The sequence below is a fragment of the Tachypleus tridentatus genome, chromosome 9, assembly GCF_004210375.1.
Source record: "Tachypleus tridentatus isolate NWPU-2018 chromosome 9, ASM421037v1, whole genome shotgun sequence".
Taxonomy (NCBI): Eukaryota; Metazoa; Arthropoda; class Merostomata; order Xiphosura; family Limulidae; genus Tachypleus; species Tachypleus tridentatus.
Window position 1 is genome coordinate 43,331,705 of NC_134833.1, and position 18,077 is coordinate 43,349,781.

General features: G+C 33.8%; 1 protein-coding gene across 24 annotated transcripts in view; it reads right to left on the minus strand.

Annotated features, from left to right (window-relative positions):
- LOC143225154 (transmembrane protein 220-like) overlaps window positions 1-18,077 on the minus strand; it is a 111,517-nt gene that overhangs the window by 24,668 nt on the left and 68,772 nt on the right. Inside the window, exons 1-2 of one of the 24 annotated variants that reach the window (XM_076454096.1) lie at window positions 7,937-8,330; window positions 3,613-3,681 (exon numbers count right to left, since the gene is read on the minus strand). The exons of 16 other annotated variants lie outside the window; for them this stretch is intronic. In XM_076454096.1, coding sequence (XP_076310211.1) covers window positions 3,613-3,626 — 14 coding nt within the window. In that variant the 5' untranslated portion in view covers window positions 3,627-3,681; window positions 7,937-8,330. Of the gene's footprint in view, window positions 1-3,612; window positions 3,682-7,413; window positions 7,497-7,936; window positions 8,332-18,077 lie in introns of those variants that run through there. 7 more of the 24 variants (XM_076454091.1, XM_076454093.1, XM_076454090.1 and 4 more) reach the window with 7 other exon arrangements.

An 18,077-nucleotide genomic window follows, 5' to 3' on the forward strand; every position in this document is an offset into this window, starting at 1 on the left:
ATATTGTACTAAATATATATATACTTGCAAATGTGAAAACAGTATATAAAAATTAAAAACCATTAAGTAAGTTGCATTAATTTGAACAAGGCAGTTCCTCTATATGTAATCATGTGACTTTGAAGAACTATATCAATAAATTCTGTTGTGTGTTTTCTTGGGTAGGTGTCTACCAGCCTTATACAATAGGTTAATGTGAGTTTTTTCACCCATTCTTCCTGTTTTTTCGCTAAAATTATGACAAGTTCTTTGGGATCGTTGATGGACTACAATCTTCAAGTCTCGCTGTAAATTTTCAATTGGATTTAAGCCAGAACCTTAACCGAGTCATTCCAGGACTTTTACTTTCTTCTTTTGAAACCACTCCAATGTGGTTTTGGCCTCAACTTCAAGCCATTGTCCTAATGAAATGTAACTTTTAACCCAGTTTTTGTTTCTTGGCTGCCTCAGGAAGGTATTTCTCTAGGATTCGTCTGTACTCTCCACCATTCGTCTTAAGTGATAAGCTTCCCAATTCTTGCTGAAGAGAAGTGACCCATAACATCACCTGGCTTGACATTTGGGATGGTATTGACTGACTGATGTGTTGGGCTTGTGCCAAATGTAACATTCTGAATTTAGACCAAAAGGATCTTTGTCTTGTCTGACCACAAAACTATCTGCCACATGTTTACAGTATCAGTTACATGCTTTGTCGCAAAATGCGTACGAGATTTAAGATGACTCTTTTTTAGTAAAGACTTCTTTCTTGCAATCTGCCCATACAGTACAACTTTGTGTAGAGACCGGGATATTGTCGATGTATGAACACTGACTTGTGTTTCAAACACGAAACTTTTCAAATCTTTCCAAATCACTACTGGAATGACAGTGGCATCCCTAACCAATTTCCTGCTTGCCTGGTTGCTTAGTTTCAAAGATCGACCTGATATAGGTAGTGACCGAGTGATATAAAGTAGATTTCACTTTTTAATGATGAATTTTACCATACTGAAAGGAATAATCAGCGATTTTACAATTTTGAAATTTTCTTGTAACCTTCGTCTGGTCTGTGTTCCTCTATCACTTCAACCCTGACTTGTTTGGAAAACTCCTTTGTCTTAATGATTGATTTGTCGTATCACTTTGTAAGTTGTGGCTTGAACAGATGTAATTACTCTGAAGTCAAGTTAAACCACTTTGATTACACACAGAAATAGATCATTACACTAATCTGATGACCTTTCAAACTAATATTTTCTACATTAATTGATTTGGGGTTGCCGTAGCAAAAGGGTTAAATACTTATGCAATTGAAAAGATCCTAATTTTCTTTGAAGAGTTAACTTATTTACATAATATCAGTGTTTTTCTTTCCCAGTTTGAAGTAGATTGTGTAGGTTCTAAATATAAAGACACATTCGAAAATTTCGTGATTGCACGTAAAGTCGGCAACAAAATGCAGTAACTTTGCAAGTGGGGGTGAATATTTTTTGCAACTCATTGTATTACTTGAAAAGCAACTCCAAAAAGAACATTAAGTTTATAATAACGTTGTTATTTTACACACACACACCTTAAAAAGAATAATTTTTATCAACTACCTTTTGCTATCCACTTGTGTGGAATAAACTTGTTTCTGTTACTTTTATCTAAATTTTGCTGTACATATATTTCTCAAAATTCATCGTATTTTAAGGCAAAGATTGTGACATTCAAAACCCTAAATACAGTAATATGTATACTACGAAGAAATGGCTTAAACTATTGAAAGTACAAAATGCAAAAAGAAAAACATCAAGTTATCAGTAAGAAAACAGAAATTTGTGAGAAAATGAGTATGATATGATCTAAGCTACATTTGATGTGCATACAACATTGGTGAAGTTTAATTTCTGATTACATGAATCACAAAGCAAGGAACTTGATTAACTCTTTTGTTAGTCGTAGCTTACTTCTTCGAGGGTGAATTAATCTCTGAGACTATATTGTGAACAAATACAGAACTTGTATTTGAGTACGGAAAAAAACATATATATAAAAACTAGAACAGCGGAAAAAGCACCGACTAATATAAATTTCAACAAGCCAACGGAAAGAAAGAAAAAACCTAAACCTACGCGTTTATTGGATCAATATTAGTTATTAATAGCAATGTAGTCTACAGCTATTAATCTAGAAATGTTGTTATATTAAAGGCAAATAACCAGACAAGGATAATATTATAAGTATCCCACGATGGTTCATGAGATGTCATAATCACATTTTTTTAGCAAGCCAGTCGTAATAAGTAACGACTATTTGTATGATAACCACCATGATTTTGTCCCAGAGCTATATTAGTACATAGAAATTTGTCCCTTGTAAGTAGATATGTAACTATTAAACATGCGTTTAATTTGTCCCTTCTAAGTAGGTATGTAACTACTAAACATGCGTTTACCTAAGTAGACTTTGTTTATTGCTTTTTGTTATTGTTGTTTTACATTTCCGTAGTTGTTTATTGTATGTTATTATCCGGTAGGGATGATCTCAACAAATAACACTGCTCTTTAAATTCCTCTATAATTGTCATCCATGCCCTGCACCTGACCTTCTCTTTTAAAAACGCGTGACTCATAAGTAACTGACAAAAAATGAAGATGTTGAAGCTAGTATTCACACAATATTCACGTTCACTCTGAACATAACATTTTATTTAAATTTTATATTACTAGAAGAATGTGTCTAAAATTCGACAACGTATATAGTATATTCGCGCTCTTATCTAACCACAAGAAAATCGAGACGTGTTCTTTTTAAGATTTCTCTCTGACAGACTTCTCAGAATTCATTAAAACACTGAATGTATTGAATAACATTTTAGAAAATTGCACAAAAGCACCTAGTCAGTTTTTCTTGTAATTAAGTACAAATTTACACAATGTTCTGCTTATCGGGATATCAAAACCTGATTTTTAGAGTAGTATGTCCAAAGACATATCACCGTGCGACTGTGGGCTAACCTATTCAAACCACAGAAACAAAGCATGTTTAAACACGCTAAGTGTACGTTCACTGTCTTTAACATATAATATTATAACTTATATTTATTAGCATAAAACAACAAAAACGATACTCTGAAAATTTTCTTTTACAAATCATTTTGATGACACAACATAAGACGAAGATTATGACTTTTAAAAAATTACAGTGGCAAATTATTTTCAATTTTAACAACGCATACACACGAATCCATAAAAGTAGCTCTTGGTAGACATTGCACGTATACGTTTGTTTATCGCGTATTTGTTTTTCTCTTCTTTATATTCATAGCAATAACGGTTCATTTGTTCGTTTGTTGCTAAGCGCAAAGATATGCAATAGACTGTCTGCTGTGCTGTGCTTATTACAGGTATCGAAACCCTGAATTTAACTTTATATGCTTTCAGAGCTACCGCTGAGACACTGGGAGAGGGGGACGCATTGGACGGGCGAACGTAAGTTTTTATAAATGATATTTATGTACTAGTCGAAATTCTACAAAATATATAAAATTATGGTTTTCAAGCCACGCCCTAAAACTAAGGGCCTTAGAATTCATTCTAGAAAAGTTTAAGAAACTTCCTTGTAAAGGATATTTTCAATACTTACATTTTCAGAAACATTCATGTTTAACGGATCGGATAAACGTTTCCTAAACGAAGCTACTTACGGCTGACCCTGAGAGAAAATTTTCCAGATGGTATTATACGTATATAACATGTCTGTACGTCAAGAAAACCGGTGATTATTTACTCTACTGAGCTTTGTGAAAGACTCGCATAAAAATTGAGAAATGTAAAATAACATCTCTTATCATTGAGAGAAAATCTCCCTTTAACCTTTATTCATTTTTGGTTTAGGTTTCACTACAATCCTGTTTAATTAACAAAACTTCCTGGATGGAAGGTTCTAAAACAAACAATATCAGATAACCTCGCTCTCAACCTTTGTTTTCTTTCTTTTTTTTTTTTTTGTCTGTTTCTCCAATACGTTACATGGATCATAAACATATGTTTAAATGGACCAACAATATGAAAACGAAGGTCCACAATGTACCTAAATATATCCAGAATATCTCCCATAAAATCCATCCATAATTAGATATTAATGAAGTAAACAGATATTACTCTATACATTTGGTAAACAATAATCCACTTGAATAAGAGATTTACTTATAGACAGTTGTAACTGTGGTTCTCAGCCTATGGTCCGTAGAACTCTTGGGTTCGCGACAGTGAAGTTCGTGCTTCCATATAGTTTAAAAGAAGGGAATATATGAAATGGAAAGAATGTTTTATTTGAGAATTTCATTAACTTATATACTTATGCCAGTACAATAGCACACACTATAAAATCAGTTTTCACATATCGATTTATTTGAGCACGACGTTTTGACAAATTGCTCTTTGTTCAGAATAAATAAACTATATGATGAATCCACTCATATCAGAATATGATTATAATATCAGCTAAAAAACTAAAACTGATTTAACCACTAACTGCATAGAAAACTACGGTTAGAAAACTACATTTAATGTTATGAGAAAGAGTTTCAGTTTTACAGAACGACAAATTAATTTCTCTGTTTGTTTTGTTCTGCCACTGAAATTAAAATATTAATTAATGCACCCAAAATATGGTAACAATCAGTAGCAGTTTTAGTGATGTTCCTAAACACAACTACTACGTATGTAATGAATATAATTTATTTCAATCACAAAAACCTATACACGACATTTACTTTCCACAATTCAAGATAATCCAACTTACTATTCAGTTATCATTTCAAAGTGTTGTATGGTTGCAGAACACATTACAGAGTATTAATTTTTTTATCTGCTTTCCGGAAATTTAGGCAGTGAATATTATACAAAAACTTTTATATATATGAACCCTAGGTACACCTTTGACTTTGAACTTGGAATATTTGACAAGGTTCTAGATTTACCATTTCTTTCGAACTCGGAATACTTGAACAAGGTTTAAGGTAAAGTCATGTGAAAAAGTCAGGACACCCTATGAAAGCCTGTGTAGTTGTGTAACATTTTTGGATATATAAATATTTAGTCTTAATTTCAACAATACTGAGAGATTATAGGAATATAACTAAACAATTAAAACTGAAGAAAAGACTTTTCAAGATATTCTGTAAATGTAATTCTACAAAAATGTATATTCTAACTGAGGAAAAAGTTAGGACACCCTACCCCCTTACAGCTAGTGTTACCCCCTTTGGCTGAAATAACTGCAGTGAGACGCTTCTTGTAGCTATCTACCAGTCTCTGACATCGGTCTGAAGAAAGTTTGCTCCATTCCTCAATGCAGAATTCTTTCAGCTGTGAGATGTTTGAGGGGTTTCTTGCATGTACAGCCCGTTTCAAGTCACTCCACAGCATCTCAATGGGATTAAGATCTGGACTATGACTTGGCCATTCTAGGACTCTCCATTTCTTAGTTTTCAGCCAGTCCTTGGTGGATTTACTGGTATATTTTGGGTCATTGCCGTGTTGCAGGGTCCAGTTCCGCTTCAGCTTTAATTTTCGTACAGATGGTCTCACATGATCCTAAAGCACCCTCTGATACACAGTAGAATTCATGGTGGATTCTATGATTGTGAGGTGTCCAGGTTCTTAAAGCAGCCCCAGACCGTGACACTTCCGCCTCCATGCTTCACAGTAGGTATGAAGTTTTTTTCCTGGAATGCCGTATTTGGTTTACGCCACACATGTCCTCTGTTCTGGGTCCAAATAATTCAATTCTGGACTCATCTGTCCAAAGAACATTATTCCAGAAGTCCTGGTCTTTGTCTACATTCTCTCTGGCAAACTTCAGTCTGGCCTTGATGTTTCTCTTTGAGTGCAAAGATTTCCTCCTTGCACACCTTCCACGCAAGTTAAACTTGTGCAGTCTCTTTCTGATGGTAGAGGTATGCACTTTTACATCAACAGTAGCCAGAGCCTGCTGTAGGTCTTGTGATGACATGTTAGGGTGTATGGAGACCTCTTTTATCATCTTGCGGTCTGCTCTCGGGGTGAACTTGCTTGGATGACCAGACCTGGGCATGTTGGCAGTTGTTTTGAAAGCCCTCCACTTCTTGACTGTTTTCCGGACAGTGGAATGGCTGATTTCAAAATCCTTAGGGATCTTTTTAAATCTCTTACTAGGTTCATAAGCTGCTACAATTTTCTTTCTGAAGGTCTCAGACAGCTCTTTTGCTCTCACCATGGTGCTCACTCTCACTTCAACAGTCAGGAGCACACCGAACTAAATGTCAGAAGTTTAAATAGGGCAAGCCTCATTCAAAATGCTGCGTAACGATCTTCTAATCATATGCACCTGGTGTGATACACCTGTGTGTGAGTTGAGCCATTTTAAGTTGGAATAAACGTTTCCTCAGTTAGAATATGCATTTTTCTAGAATTACATTTACAGAAGATCTTGAAAAGTCTTTTCTTCAGTTTTAATTGTTTAGTTATATTCCTATAATCTCTCGGTATTGTTAAAATTGAGATTAAATATTTATATATCCAAAAATGTTACAAAAATAGCTTTCATAGGGTGTCCTAACTTTTTACATGACTGTATATCCTTGAATTTGAACTTGAACTACTCGAACAAGGTTCTAGGCAAACCTTTGGCTTTGTGCTCGGGGTGTGATATCAAAGCTACACAGTGAAGGCCAAGCTGTTACCTGCTTTCTTTCACAAAGTTTTCGCTCCATTTCTCACTTTACCAAATCAGTAGTAAGTCTAAGGGCTTATGTCTCTAAAACCCAGGTTTAGATAGCGGTGGTGAGCACACACAATGTGTAGTCTTATGCTTAATAATAAAACAAACAATCGATGAAAGTAGTTTTATTTTATTGTTTATATTAAAAGTAAGAAAAACAGAATAATGTCAGACAACATTTTATTATCATTTAGACACTGCACTAAAATTCGACAAGTTAGATAGGTATAGATAAATAAAGATACTTAATTAGTAACAGTGTAAAACTACTTATGTAACTGTTAAATTATTTTTTTCTTTTTAGCAAATTTAACATTATATACCATGTTGATTATCTTTCACGCTACCGTAAAGTTTGTGTTTTTAAAAAAGTAAAAATGAGGATATGTGTATAACAACACTTTTCTAAATTATTATTTTACCTTTGCTCCCTTTCTTCTATGTCAAAAGTGAATGTGCATGTGCCTCAAAATTTTGTAAATTTCTTTGTAACTTAACACTCTCTTAAATTCTTTCTCTGTAACACATGGGCGGATTGATAAAAAGTATCACCTCATTGATATATAAACGCGTTCTAAGGATTTTATATAAAAATACCAATCTTCTTTGATATAACCTAAACTTAACTAGCAAACAAGTCATAAAAAACATTTAAGAGCATTAAAATAAGCATTAACTTACTTAGAAGTACATAAACTCTCGTTCATTGTTTGTTTGTTTTGAATTTTGCGCAAAGCTACGAAGGCCATTTCCGCAAACCGTCCCTAATTTAGTAGTGTAAGACTAGAGGAAAGGCACTTAGTCATCACCACCCACCGCCAATTCTTGGGCTATTCCTTTACCAACGAATAGTTGGATTGATCGTCACATTATAACGCCCCCACGGCTGAAAGGGCGAACATGTTTAGTATAACAGAGGTTCGAACCCATAACCCTCGGATTATGAGTCGATTACCCTAATCACCTGGCTATGCTGGACCCTTCCTCGTTTATAACGGACTGCAAAGGCAGCTAACAGAAAATTTCTGGCAAATTATAATGAAAACTTCGAGAAGTTAAAAAGAAACAAAAAAAAACACTACAAATAACAATAAAAGATTCCAGTACATTACACTAGAACAAACCATGCACTAAGAAATAAAAATAAACCCAAACTAGAAAAATGACAACAAACTATATATTTCATAGAAATACTAGTACTTACTTCAGATTACTACAGTCAGTTCCTTCCATGCCTTTTCTTTTCAGATGAATAAATAACATGTATCACGTACTTCATTTAATATAACAACACCAAATGCGTTCCGTAACTATGTCTTTTCTGTGTTTTTAAGTTGGGCAATACTTCTGTCGGTTTCAGTCGAAGACTTTAACACGACGCATGCGCCCGAACAGGCTAAAGAACCTAGAAATGCCGATTTGAAAAATCGATGTACATTAACTCCATACAAATATGTTAAGTCATTTTAATCAAATAAAAGCTAATGGAATGTTTGTTTACAAAAGCACGTTTTTAAACATTAGTAACGAAGTTGTGAGAATAGTTTTGTAAAGACTATACTTATGTGCAAGCGTTTACTGTTTAGTTTATTGGGGTTGGGGAAATCCAAAGTGCTTAGCTTCATCTATACCATGGCTTAATAAACTTTCACCATAGAATGATTGTCTATACTGTTAGAATCTGTTTCTTTAGCGAGCATGCGACAACTGCTAAGTAAATGAATATCCAAATACTGATACATTAATATGTATGCGTATTTTTATAGACCTCCAGATGTAGATGGATATTGTATTTGAGAGACATACACTTATACATATGTTAGTAGGTTGATAGACTGTGTATTCTGAACCCATTTTGGCATAAAAACATAATCTATATATTTTTGCTAACCAACACGGCATAAAAGTTATTGTTGGAGTCAATTGTCACCAAAACACACAGGCTTTTCTATATATGTTGCAAGCTGTTATATAAGGAACAACTTCTTTTCTCTGTGGGTTTTCGTTAGCTTGCCTCATTAAAACGTTGCGCACAAGCGCGTTGATAAGATTATTAATAATACTCAGGTGCACATCCTCAGGGTCCATTCAGTATGGGTATAACATTGCGGGTTTCTTTCCTCTTGGAGCTATGGCGATCACACACAAACACATAGGCTAACAGACACGCCCTTTTATTATTGTAAACTAAGCAAAATACACAGCTTTACTCGGATTATTAGGTTGATTTATTCTGGAAGATTATATCAGTGTATGTATTCTGAACTCATTTTAGTATAAAATTATAGCCCTTTTATAGCCCTTATAACCCTTTATGGGATATGACCTATTTATAAAGGTAACCTTCCTTCTGTCTTGCCCTACGATTTTAAACTTAATGAATGGAAATAAATAATAAAAAACTTCTTTAAGTAACGAAGCCTCTAAATTGGAAAATAACAAATATTTCTATAATTTTGTAGTTTATAAATTTCATTTCATATTTCAGCAAATAGTCTCTTAATAACAATATTAGGTTGTACATTTATTGCAAAGCAACATGATATAAAAGACATTGTTAGTACGCATTATTACCAAAATTCGCTGGGGTTTCAACATATTAGAAGTTATTCTTTTCTATGTGGTTCTTTGCTCGATTGCTTTATTAAAAAGATACATACGCACGCAGCGCGTGTCTGTCTGTGATTATATCTATGATTTCTAATATAAAGAACCACTTATTTTCTTTTTTTGCAAGCTTACCTTATTACAAAGATGCTCACGGGCATGCATGCGAGCACACACGTGGATAAGATAAGTAACAATACCTAAGTAGGTGCACATGGTCCACGTAGTATAGATGCAAAATTTCAGTTTTCTGGGTTCTTTCCTGTTGTAGCTATGACGGTCACACATATACAGACACGTTTGTATCTGTCTGTGATTTATATTTGTAATATAAGGTCCCACTTCTTTTTTATGTGTGTTTTTCTACCTTGCTTCATTAAATAGATTCACATGCGCTCATAGACGTGGATAAAATAGTTAATAATATCCATGTGCACTCACTCATGGTAGATTTAATAAAAATTTCAGGTGTCTAAGCTCTTTGCTGTTGGTGCTGTTTTGTTTTGTTTCTAGATTGTTTGCTTTTAGAGCTATGGTTTTTCACTTGCTTACCTCACAAAAAGCTGCGGTTGCACGTGAATAAGTAATAATACCCAAGTGCATACTCTCAGGGTGTGCAAAATTTCAAGTATCTTGGCTCTTTTATTATTATAGATTATGAGCTTTATATCATTATTAATTGGAAATTGAATAAAGACATAACTTACTTACAGTTGGCTATGGTGTTAATTTCTAACTATTTTTAAATTAACAACCTATGTATATGAAACGCATTAAAATAACTATTTTTTGTAGTTACAATGTAGGCTACAATATCAGGTTTAAGCGTTATGTCAATTACACTATTAAGTTCAACGTATAAAGGTGAGAAGGAAAATGACAAACTAAATAACAGGTTCTACAAAAGTGATATCGGATACTGCAGGTAAAGTGATAGGCTCTACAGGTATGAACATTGCTATACAAATAATGAATGGATTAAATGCCAGGCAAATACCTTGATTTAATGCTCAACAAGTAAGCAAATTGATTATTATAAAGTTAAAATGACATCTCGTCCAGTCTGTGTAATTCGCTACAGATAATATATTGGTTAAACTATGAGATGTTATAGATTATACATGAGTTAAAATAACAGCCTTTGCAATCCATGGATGATGTATGGGTTAAACAATGAAGCACTGTTAATAATGCATGAGTTAAAATGACAAGTCCACATACATAGTACGGATGAAATAGTCGTATTTTACAAACATGATGAACAAGACAAGCATTAGTTATAAAACACATTTTAAAAATGACAGGTCTTGTGTGTTCTAGTTGTTGAAATTACAAGTCATAACCTGTGTCATAAGAGTTGCAGGCGTACACCCATCAAATTTGATACAAGTGAAAAAATTTATCTTAAAGCACAATGAAGATTAAGTTAGCAGGTTATGTGGAAGCAATGCATATACGTAAGTACAGTGGAGTGCCCCACATATAGTTAGTGTCATAATGGTAGATATAAACTCTATATACATTCCACACAACAGCTTTTACTCCTACTAAGGTTTTTCTTAGCATATCAATCATTATAATTGTGAATTTGCAAATCAGTTTTTGAAGTATCTCGTTCGTTCCGGCACTGGGCTACCTCATGTAGCCAGCATATCTAGCGGAGCAGTACAGCATGGCTTGCTGTGCCCAAACTTCTAGCAGTTTTAGTATAGTAATATTTGTCTGGAAGGTGTTTTTATGGGTTTGGTTTTGTTATTGTTTTAAAATGTGCAACCGTCTTGTAATAATTTGTCATGTTGTTCACTTATTCTGAGGATTACTTTGACTAGTGGTGTATTTTGTTTTGTGTTAAAAGAAATGATTCATTCTATTTAAGTTGGGTATGTAACCTAGTGTTTGAAGCCAATTGTGATTTCGTTACCTTCAATGTCGAAATCGATATATCTTATAACGATGGCTGGCTGTAAAGTGGTAATCTTAGGTATTTATATTGTGGCGTTTTTATGACAGTATTTGGCCAGTGAGCTAAAATGTGGGCATAGTCCTAGGGAAAACCGCACTTAAGTATGATTCTTCCTTTCGGAAGTCTTCATATATCTATAAATCGCAGATCAGTGAAAAACGTTTTTGTTTTAGTAACCATCTCTAAGTGACTGTAGAGCCATCTCAATAATTAAAGCAGGAATATCGCATTTTTTTCTTTTTCGTGTTAAGGTATATTGTATCTTATGTGGTTGGTGTTTTTTATCACCAGTCTTAATACTATTATCAGACGTTTTCTTTACTGACGCTGTCTTCTATTTTATTTATTTATTTATTTTATTGTTGGGAAACCGTCGTGGTTATTATTTTCTGGCAGCGGTTGTAGTTTGAAGTCAGTTGAGAAGTTTGGGTCAGTCAAGTCCTTGATAGAAGGATCGTTCAAAGCGGCGGCGTCACTATGGTTTCTAGTATCATGGTCAGTTCGTCAAGAGTCAGAAACTGACCCACATATCTGGTTGTTGCGCCCGGTATATTCCTTGAAATTTAAAATAAGGAGATCAGCTTTAGGATGTATTTAATATTCTCTAACTGAAACTTACTCCAGCGTATCAGTAATCTGCCTTCCCGATTATATGCCATTCGTTAGACCCATCAAACAAGAGTGCAGGACGCAATACCCTTCATTTTATTTTTTATGCCTGAAGAATTAGAGTCTGTCACTCTTATGATGGGGAGATACACGTGGTTTAAAAGGTTTTATCATTTTCGGTTATACATGTTATAAAGAAATAGTAGACTATAAAGTAGATCTCGTAATCCTTCTGCAACCCTATGCATATAAAACGAACCTCTGTTTCAGTATTTGCAGTAAAAATAACCCGTATATTAACGTGTGCACGCAAACCTCCAATCTTAGCTTTGTTTATTAATAATTCAGTTCGCTCGAATAATTCACATGTGCATAATTACTCTGATCCTTTAACCACATTGTCCACCTGTTCTTCAGGCCTGATTCGAAGAAAAGCAGCTGTGTTTTTAAAGTGCAACTATACAAGCAAGCTAAAACGAAAAAGTGATACTGACTGCACTAATAGAACCGGACTGCATACTGCCAATAAAACAGTGGTTAATGTATTATAATATTAGCTTTTATGATGCTGTCCACTTCAATGTCCTTTACATTATGCACATGTACAAACAGTAGACTAGTGAAAAACATCTGTTAATTGGGTATGAATCTTTTAGGCTGAAACTGACTGTGGCGTATACTTTTACCAAATATTTACGTACAAAAGGAAACTGGTTTGAAACTGAATTTTCTTTCTCTGTTACTTTAAAACACTTTTCGACAGTACATCTTTTACCTTGGTGTCAGTTTTTTCTCTTAGTTTATATAATTTAAACTATTTTCATCAAAGTGAGTAACAAATTTACCAACCATAGGGATTGAACTGAACTGTGAATCGCATTAGATATAATGACGTATCGAACATTTCCAACAGAGTAGAAAAGTCCGGAACCACCAAAATAGAACTTTCGCCTAGCTTGTATGCGGGTGTATTTCCCGATAGGTGTGATTGTTGGGCCAGAAAGGATAAGACAAGATACAGGTTTATACGGGAAACAAATACTTAATACAAATCTTCACAGTTTATAAAACAAATAATAATATACTATTATATAATATGCAACAACATAAGTTATGGTAGGCAAGTAGACGTATATTTTTTTCGTGTGACCAGAGAAGGGTGTGTGGCTAGTATCAGCAAAAATAACTTTTTGACTATAAAGAGACTTACTAAAACAGAGTATCCCGAAGTTCAAATGTGACACAATAAAAGTAATAATTGCTTTAACTTCTGAAAAACCCAATTTTCCGCCCGGATGTAATCTCAACGATAACAAATCATATTTTAAACATAAACCTATGGTTCGCTGTCCTATGAAGCAACTTCTAAAAAAAGCATTCGCTTACTAGCGAACTCAAACAAATGCTTAATTAAATTACAGACAAAAGTCAAATGGTTCTCACACAAACAACAATGGAAGTTAACCCTAAAGTCGCGAGGGAACTTGTGTTCCCGAAGAATAAAATCACATAAAAAAATATCAGCAGTGAACTTGAATAAAAATTCTCCTGTAATATTTGCTTAACCATTAAGAAAACTGTTTAAGATAAGATGAAACTAACTGGTATTCTATGTAAAGATCTACAAAAGTCCCTTTAAAATTCGTGTAGTTGAAAAGTCATGTAAAATGTTGTATCTGTATAAAATTCTCTCGAATATCTAATAAAACCATTATGCCATACATGCTTTCTCAAGAAAGCAAGCAGCATATTTGCTAGCTTATACCTCTGTTTTAAATTAAATATAATACTAAACTCTCAGGTCTGACACAAGAAAACGGGATTGGTGTCTATTAGATAAACTGGCCAATGAGCAGAGGAAGTCGTGAACGAGTCCACCAAAAGCTACTGCCAATTCGCTAATAAGAATAACATGGCATGTTAATTACAGGTACATTGTTGTTCTTGCAAGAGAATTAGATAAAAAGGCCTAATCGTCACTCTACTCAACTATCAACTAAGGAAAGTTGAACTTGGAAACTTAGTTGAGAAATACTATGTTCCAGCCTTGGAAACTGCAGAGAAAAAAAAAGATACATTTTGTAAACTTATTGTTTAAGCTAAAATGAATGGAAAATACTTAGTACAGCCCAGGATCATAAAATTTATTAAGAACACCTATTCATCCATCTGGATGTTCCATGCTTTAATACGTTTATAAGAATTTTATGTGGTTTTCATATATTCTCTTTTAACTTTTTCAACTATACTTCTCCTGTTTTGTAGATGCTATATATGTTTGCTTCTGTAGAATACACGTACCCCATCTTTCCTGAGACAATCAATCTAATCCAAATTTCGACCATTAAATTTTGATATTTGAAATACAAAGATTTTCTGTGATCGATTTACAACACATAAAATAACTAATTTTAATACTATAAGAATCGTTTGTGAGCCCTCCCGCCCCCCAGCATCATATCCTTCTTAGGCTGATTTATCCTAAACAACAACCATTTGGTCTTTAAAACAAATGTCTAGCACATAGAATTATAAATCAATTCTAAGCATAATATTACAGTATTTCAATCCAGATATCAGTGTTAATTATGCATCCTCAGAATAATCCATGTAATAAGCTCACCACCAACCCATAGAAACACACACACAAGCACAACTTCTGTTCCGTTCTGCTAATGGCCCGGCATGGCCAGGTGGTTAGGGTGCTCGACTGGCAATCTAAGGGTCACGAGTTCGAATCCCCGTCACACCAAACATGTTCGCCCTTTCAGACGTGTGGGCGTTATAATGTTTGGTCAATTCCACTGTTCATTGGTAAAAGAGTAGCCCAAAAGTTGGCGGTGGGTGGTGATGACTAGCTGCCTTCCCTCTAGTCTTACACTGCTAAATTAGGGACGGCTAGCGCAGATAGCCCTCATGTACCTTTGCATGAAATACAAAACAAACAAGCAAACAGATCTGCTACTTTCCTAAGCGCCTGGGACTTTTAACGAAGCCAGTAGGGTAACTATGAATTTGACCTATTATTAACTGTTTTTATTACATACCGGTGTGAGATACGTATGCATGTTTCAAGAATATAAATTGATAATCATGATACTTGTATAATATTACTGTTAACTTATTAAGTCGCCAGAAAGTATGTAAATATGTATGGGTTTAATTTTATCTGTAATAAAAACAGTTAAGTGTGTTCAACTGTTATTTGCCTTCCGTTGGCTCAGCGGAAAGTCTGAGAGCTTGTGACGTGAGGTATTGAATTTCCAAACTCACGATGGACAGAAATGTATAGTACATTTTGTAGCTTAAAATAAAATAATACTCACAATAACAAATCGAAATAGCTTACTCTTAAAGGTTCAAGTGATAATTAACCCATTACATGCACAAGTGTGTTGTTTATTAAAACCATTTAATAGAATATAGAATAAATAATCAGGTTTAAATAATCTGTACATGTTTCAATTGGGCCACCAAATATCCCTCAAGAGAACAGTAAATTTTACTTCCTTTTTTTCTTTCTGTTTTTCTCAGTCCATACCCACTTTATTAGTTCAGGGTTGTTCAATTTTCACTAATATAAAAATAATACTAGTAGTAGTATTAATAAGTAGTCCCATTTCCTTGTTAATAACGTTATTTTTAAATCTTTTAATTTCTGTACATTTATCAAACATTTCATTGATTGCGAAATTTCATTTACACTTTTCCTACTGTGTGTTACGGTCTGTGTTTATATAATCAGCTATGGTTGATATTTGTTTCTATCCCCTTTACAGTGCTCTTGGTGTTATTTTATTGTCTATATTAAGGATCGATTTGTCTATCTAATATATACTTTCCCATATGAGCATAGAATGCTATAAATGTCTTTTATTTCTTTTACTGAAAGTACTACTCAATAATTTAATTGGTCAAAAGATGATTGTACTATATAGCTGTACATGTGAACTGTGTGATCCTACGAACATTGTTGAAACATGTAGAACTGACAGAGAAAGAATTAACAAATACCTTCAAGTTATACCCACAATGAAGTCAGTGTTTTGGTTAAACGTTTTGTCATTAAACATGATATCAACAGCAAATCATCTTACTCTCTGTCACAGGTTTCTAGATAGAAAATGCAAAAAGTTCTATCAATTTCAGATAATAAGCCACAGTAAAAGAAAAAAAATCGTCATAAAATTTTAATTATTATGCTTTGATCCAATTAGTGTAACAACATATTATACATGTGCTTTAAATTGTATAATTCTATTCGTTTGCATGTACTTTCAACTTCTCAATGTACAAAAGTATAATTTTCCAAAAAATTATGTTTATTTATTCTCGCGTTAAGTCCATCTTATAACACAAACTCGAATTATTTTGAAACCTTTTCTACAAGTCTAAATCAGTTACTAAGTGTCTTGTTTTCCTCGATGAAGCCATAATACCAAAACGTTGGCTTCAATAAAACTAATTATGTTTTATGGTGTAACAGGTCGTGTTTTATTTCTGTTTAGGCTTATCGTCATAAACACACAGAGGACTCGTGTTTGTTTTTGTTGTTGCTTGGCAACTTGAAATTATAACTGTTCCCTAAAACCGTATTGTATACTAAACGTCTCGAAACTGTAGAAGGTTCACGTAAGTGAGAGCGAAAGTTGAAAACATAAAACAGCCTTGAGATAGTCCAAACAAACTCACTGTGTGCACTCTATTCTTGTTTCATTTTCAAACTTCATTCTCCAATACCAATACTTCAAATTCGCCATTGAGTAAGATATAACCAGTCTCTCTAACTAAATTTAAATAGTCCTCGAAACTAACAAATAAATTGTCGCGAGCAAGGCGAAGGGAGATATTAATATCCCTAATAACATAATTTGACAAAGTTTCTTTCCTTTAGAAACTAAATTCCCTTCACGAAAATTTTTGTTTTTCATCCTGAGACAAAAATCAAAATGAGGCTTTTAACGCATTGCGTACAGACCAATGGTATACAAGCAATGTCAACTGCAAACAAAGCCTGAAGTGTAATAATAAAGAAGATGACGGTTGGTAAAGCACAAAACATTTCGGAATTTCCACACTATCTGAAAAGCCGTAGAGTGTTGTTTCGACACCGGCTGGTTAATAAAGACCATTGATGAAACACAAAACATGGACTACAATGAAACAATCTTACTTTTGTTAAAACTAGAACCTATCTGATTATTTCTGTGCTCCAAGCACCATTACCATTCAGTGGAGTTTCTACATACCAGTATAAAGAAAGGAAACTCTCTCCCCATCTGAGCTAAGTGCCCCAGACCCCAACCCATTGTGTGTTCAAATTGGTTATGTGAGTGAATGATACTACGTTGATGAAAGTTTCCTTAACCAGTTATTCTACCTACATACGGCATTTCATTTGTATTTGTTTAATAAAACTGATCACTTGATCTGTTATATATTTTACAGTAAAAAATTAATGAACAAGGTTGTGAGTCGTATGTTGTAAAGTACAAATGCTTCCAGTCACAGAAAGAATATCATACTCCTTGTGCTACAAGAGTACAATTAAGTATTTATGTCTAATAAAAACCAAGGAAAGTTTTGTGTTCGGAAGCGATACTTCACAATAACTATTAACACAGTAATATCAAAAACAAATTTAACTTACGGAGGTTTCGGAATTTCCCGAACTTCCATCATCGGCATTGAAATCTCAAAAAAAGAAGTTAGTTCGTACATTCGAATTACAAAAACCAACATTAACATTGATTGAGTTTTCTTATTCAATCGTAAATTTAAGAAGAACAGATACTGTAACAATACAAATAAATATAGAATAAAACATGTGGCATATACATGTTTAATAAATAAATTTATAGAGAAAAATTTAAATATAAGTATAAACCCTGTATCTTTAAAATAATAATAATTATCAAATAAAAAGACTAATAATCTTGAATGGATCACTTTAATGACAACAAGGAGGAACTGATGTTATTATTTAGTGTTGGATGATTATTGTTTGTTTGTTTTGGAATTTCGCACAAAGCTACTCGAGGGCTATCTGTGCTAGCCGTCCCTAATTTAGCAGTGTAAGACTAGAGGGAAGTCAGGTAGTCATCACCACCCACTGCCAACTCTTGGGCTACTCTTTTACCAACGAATAGTGGGATTGACCGTCACG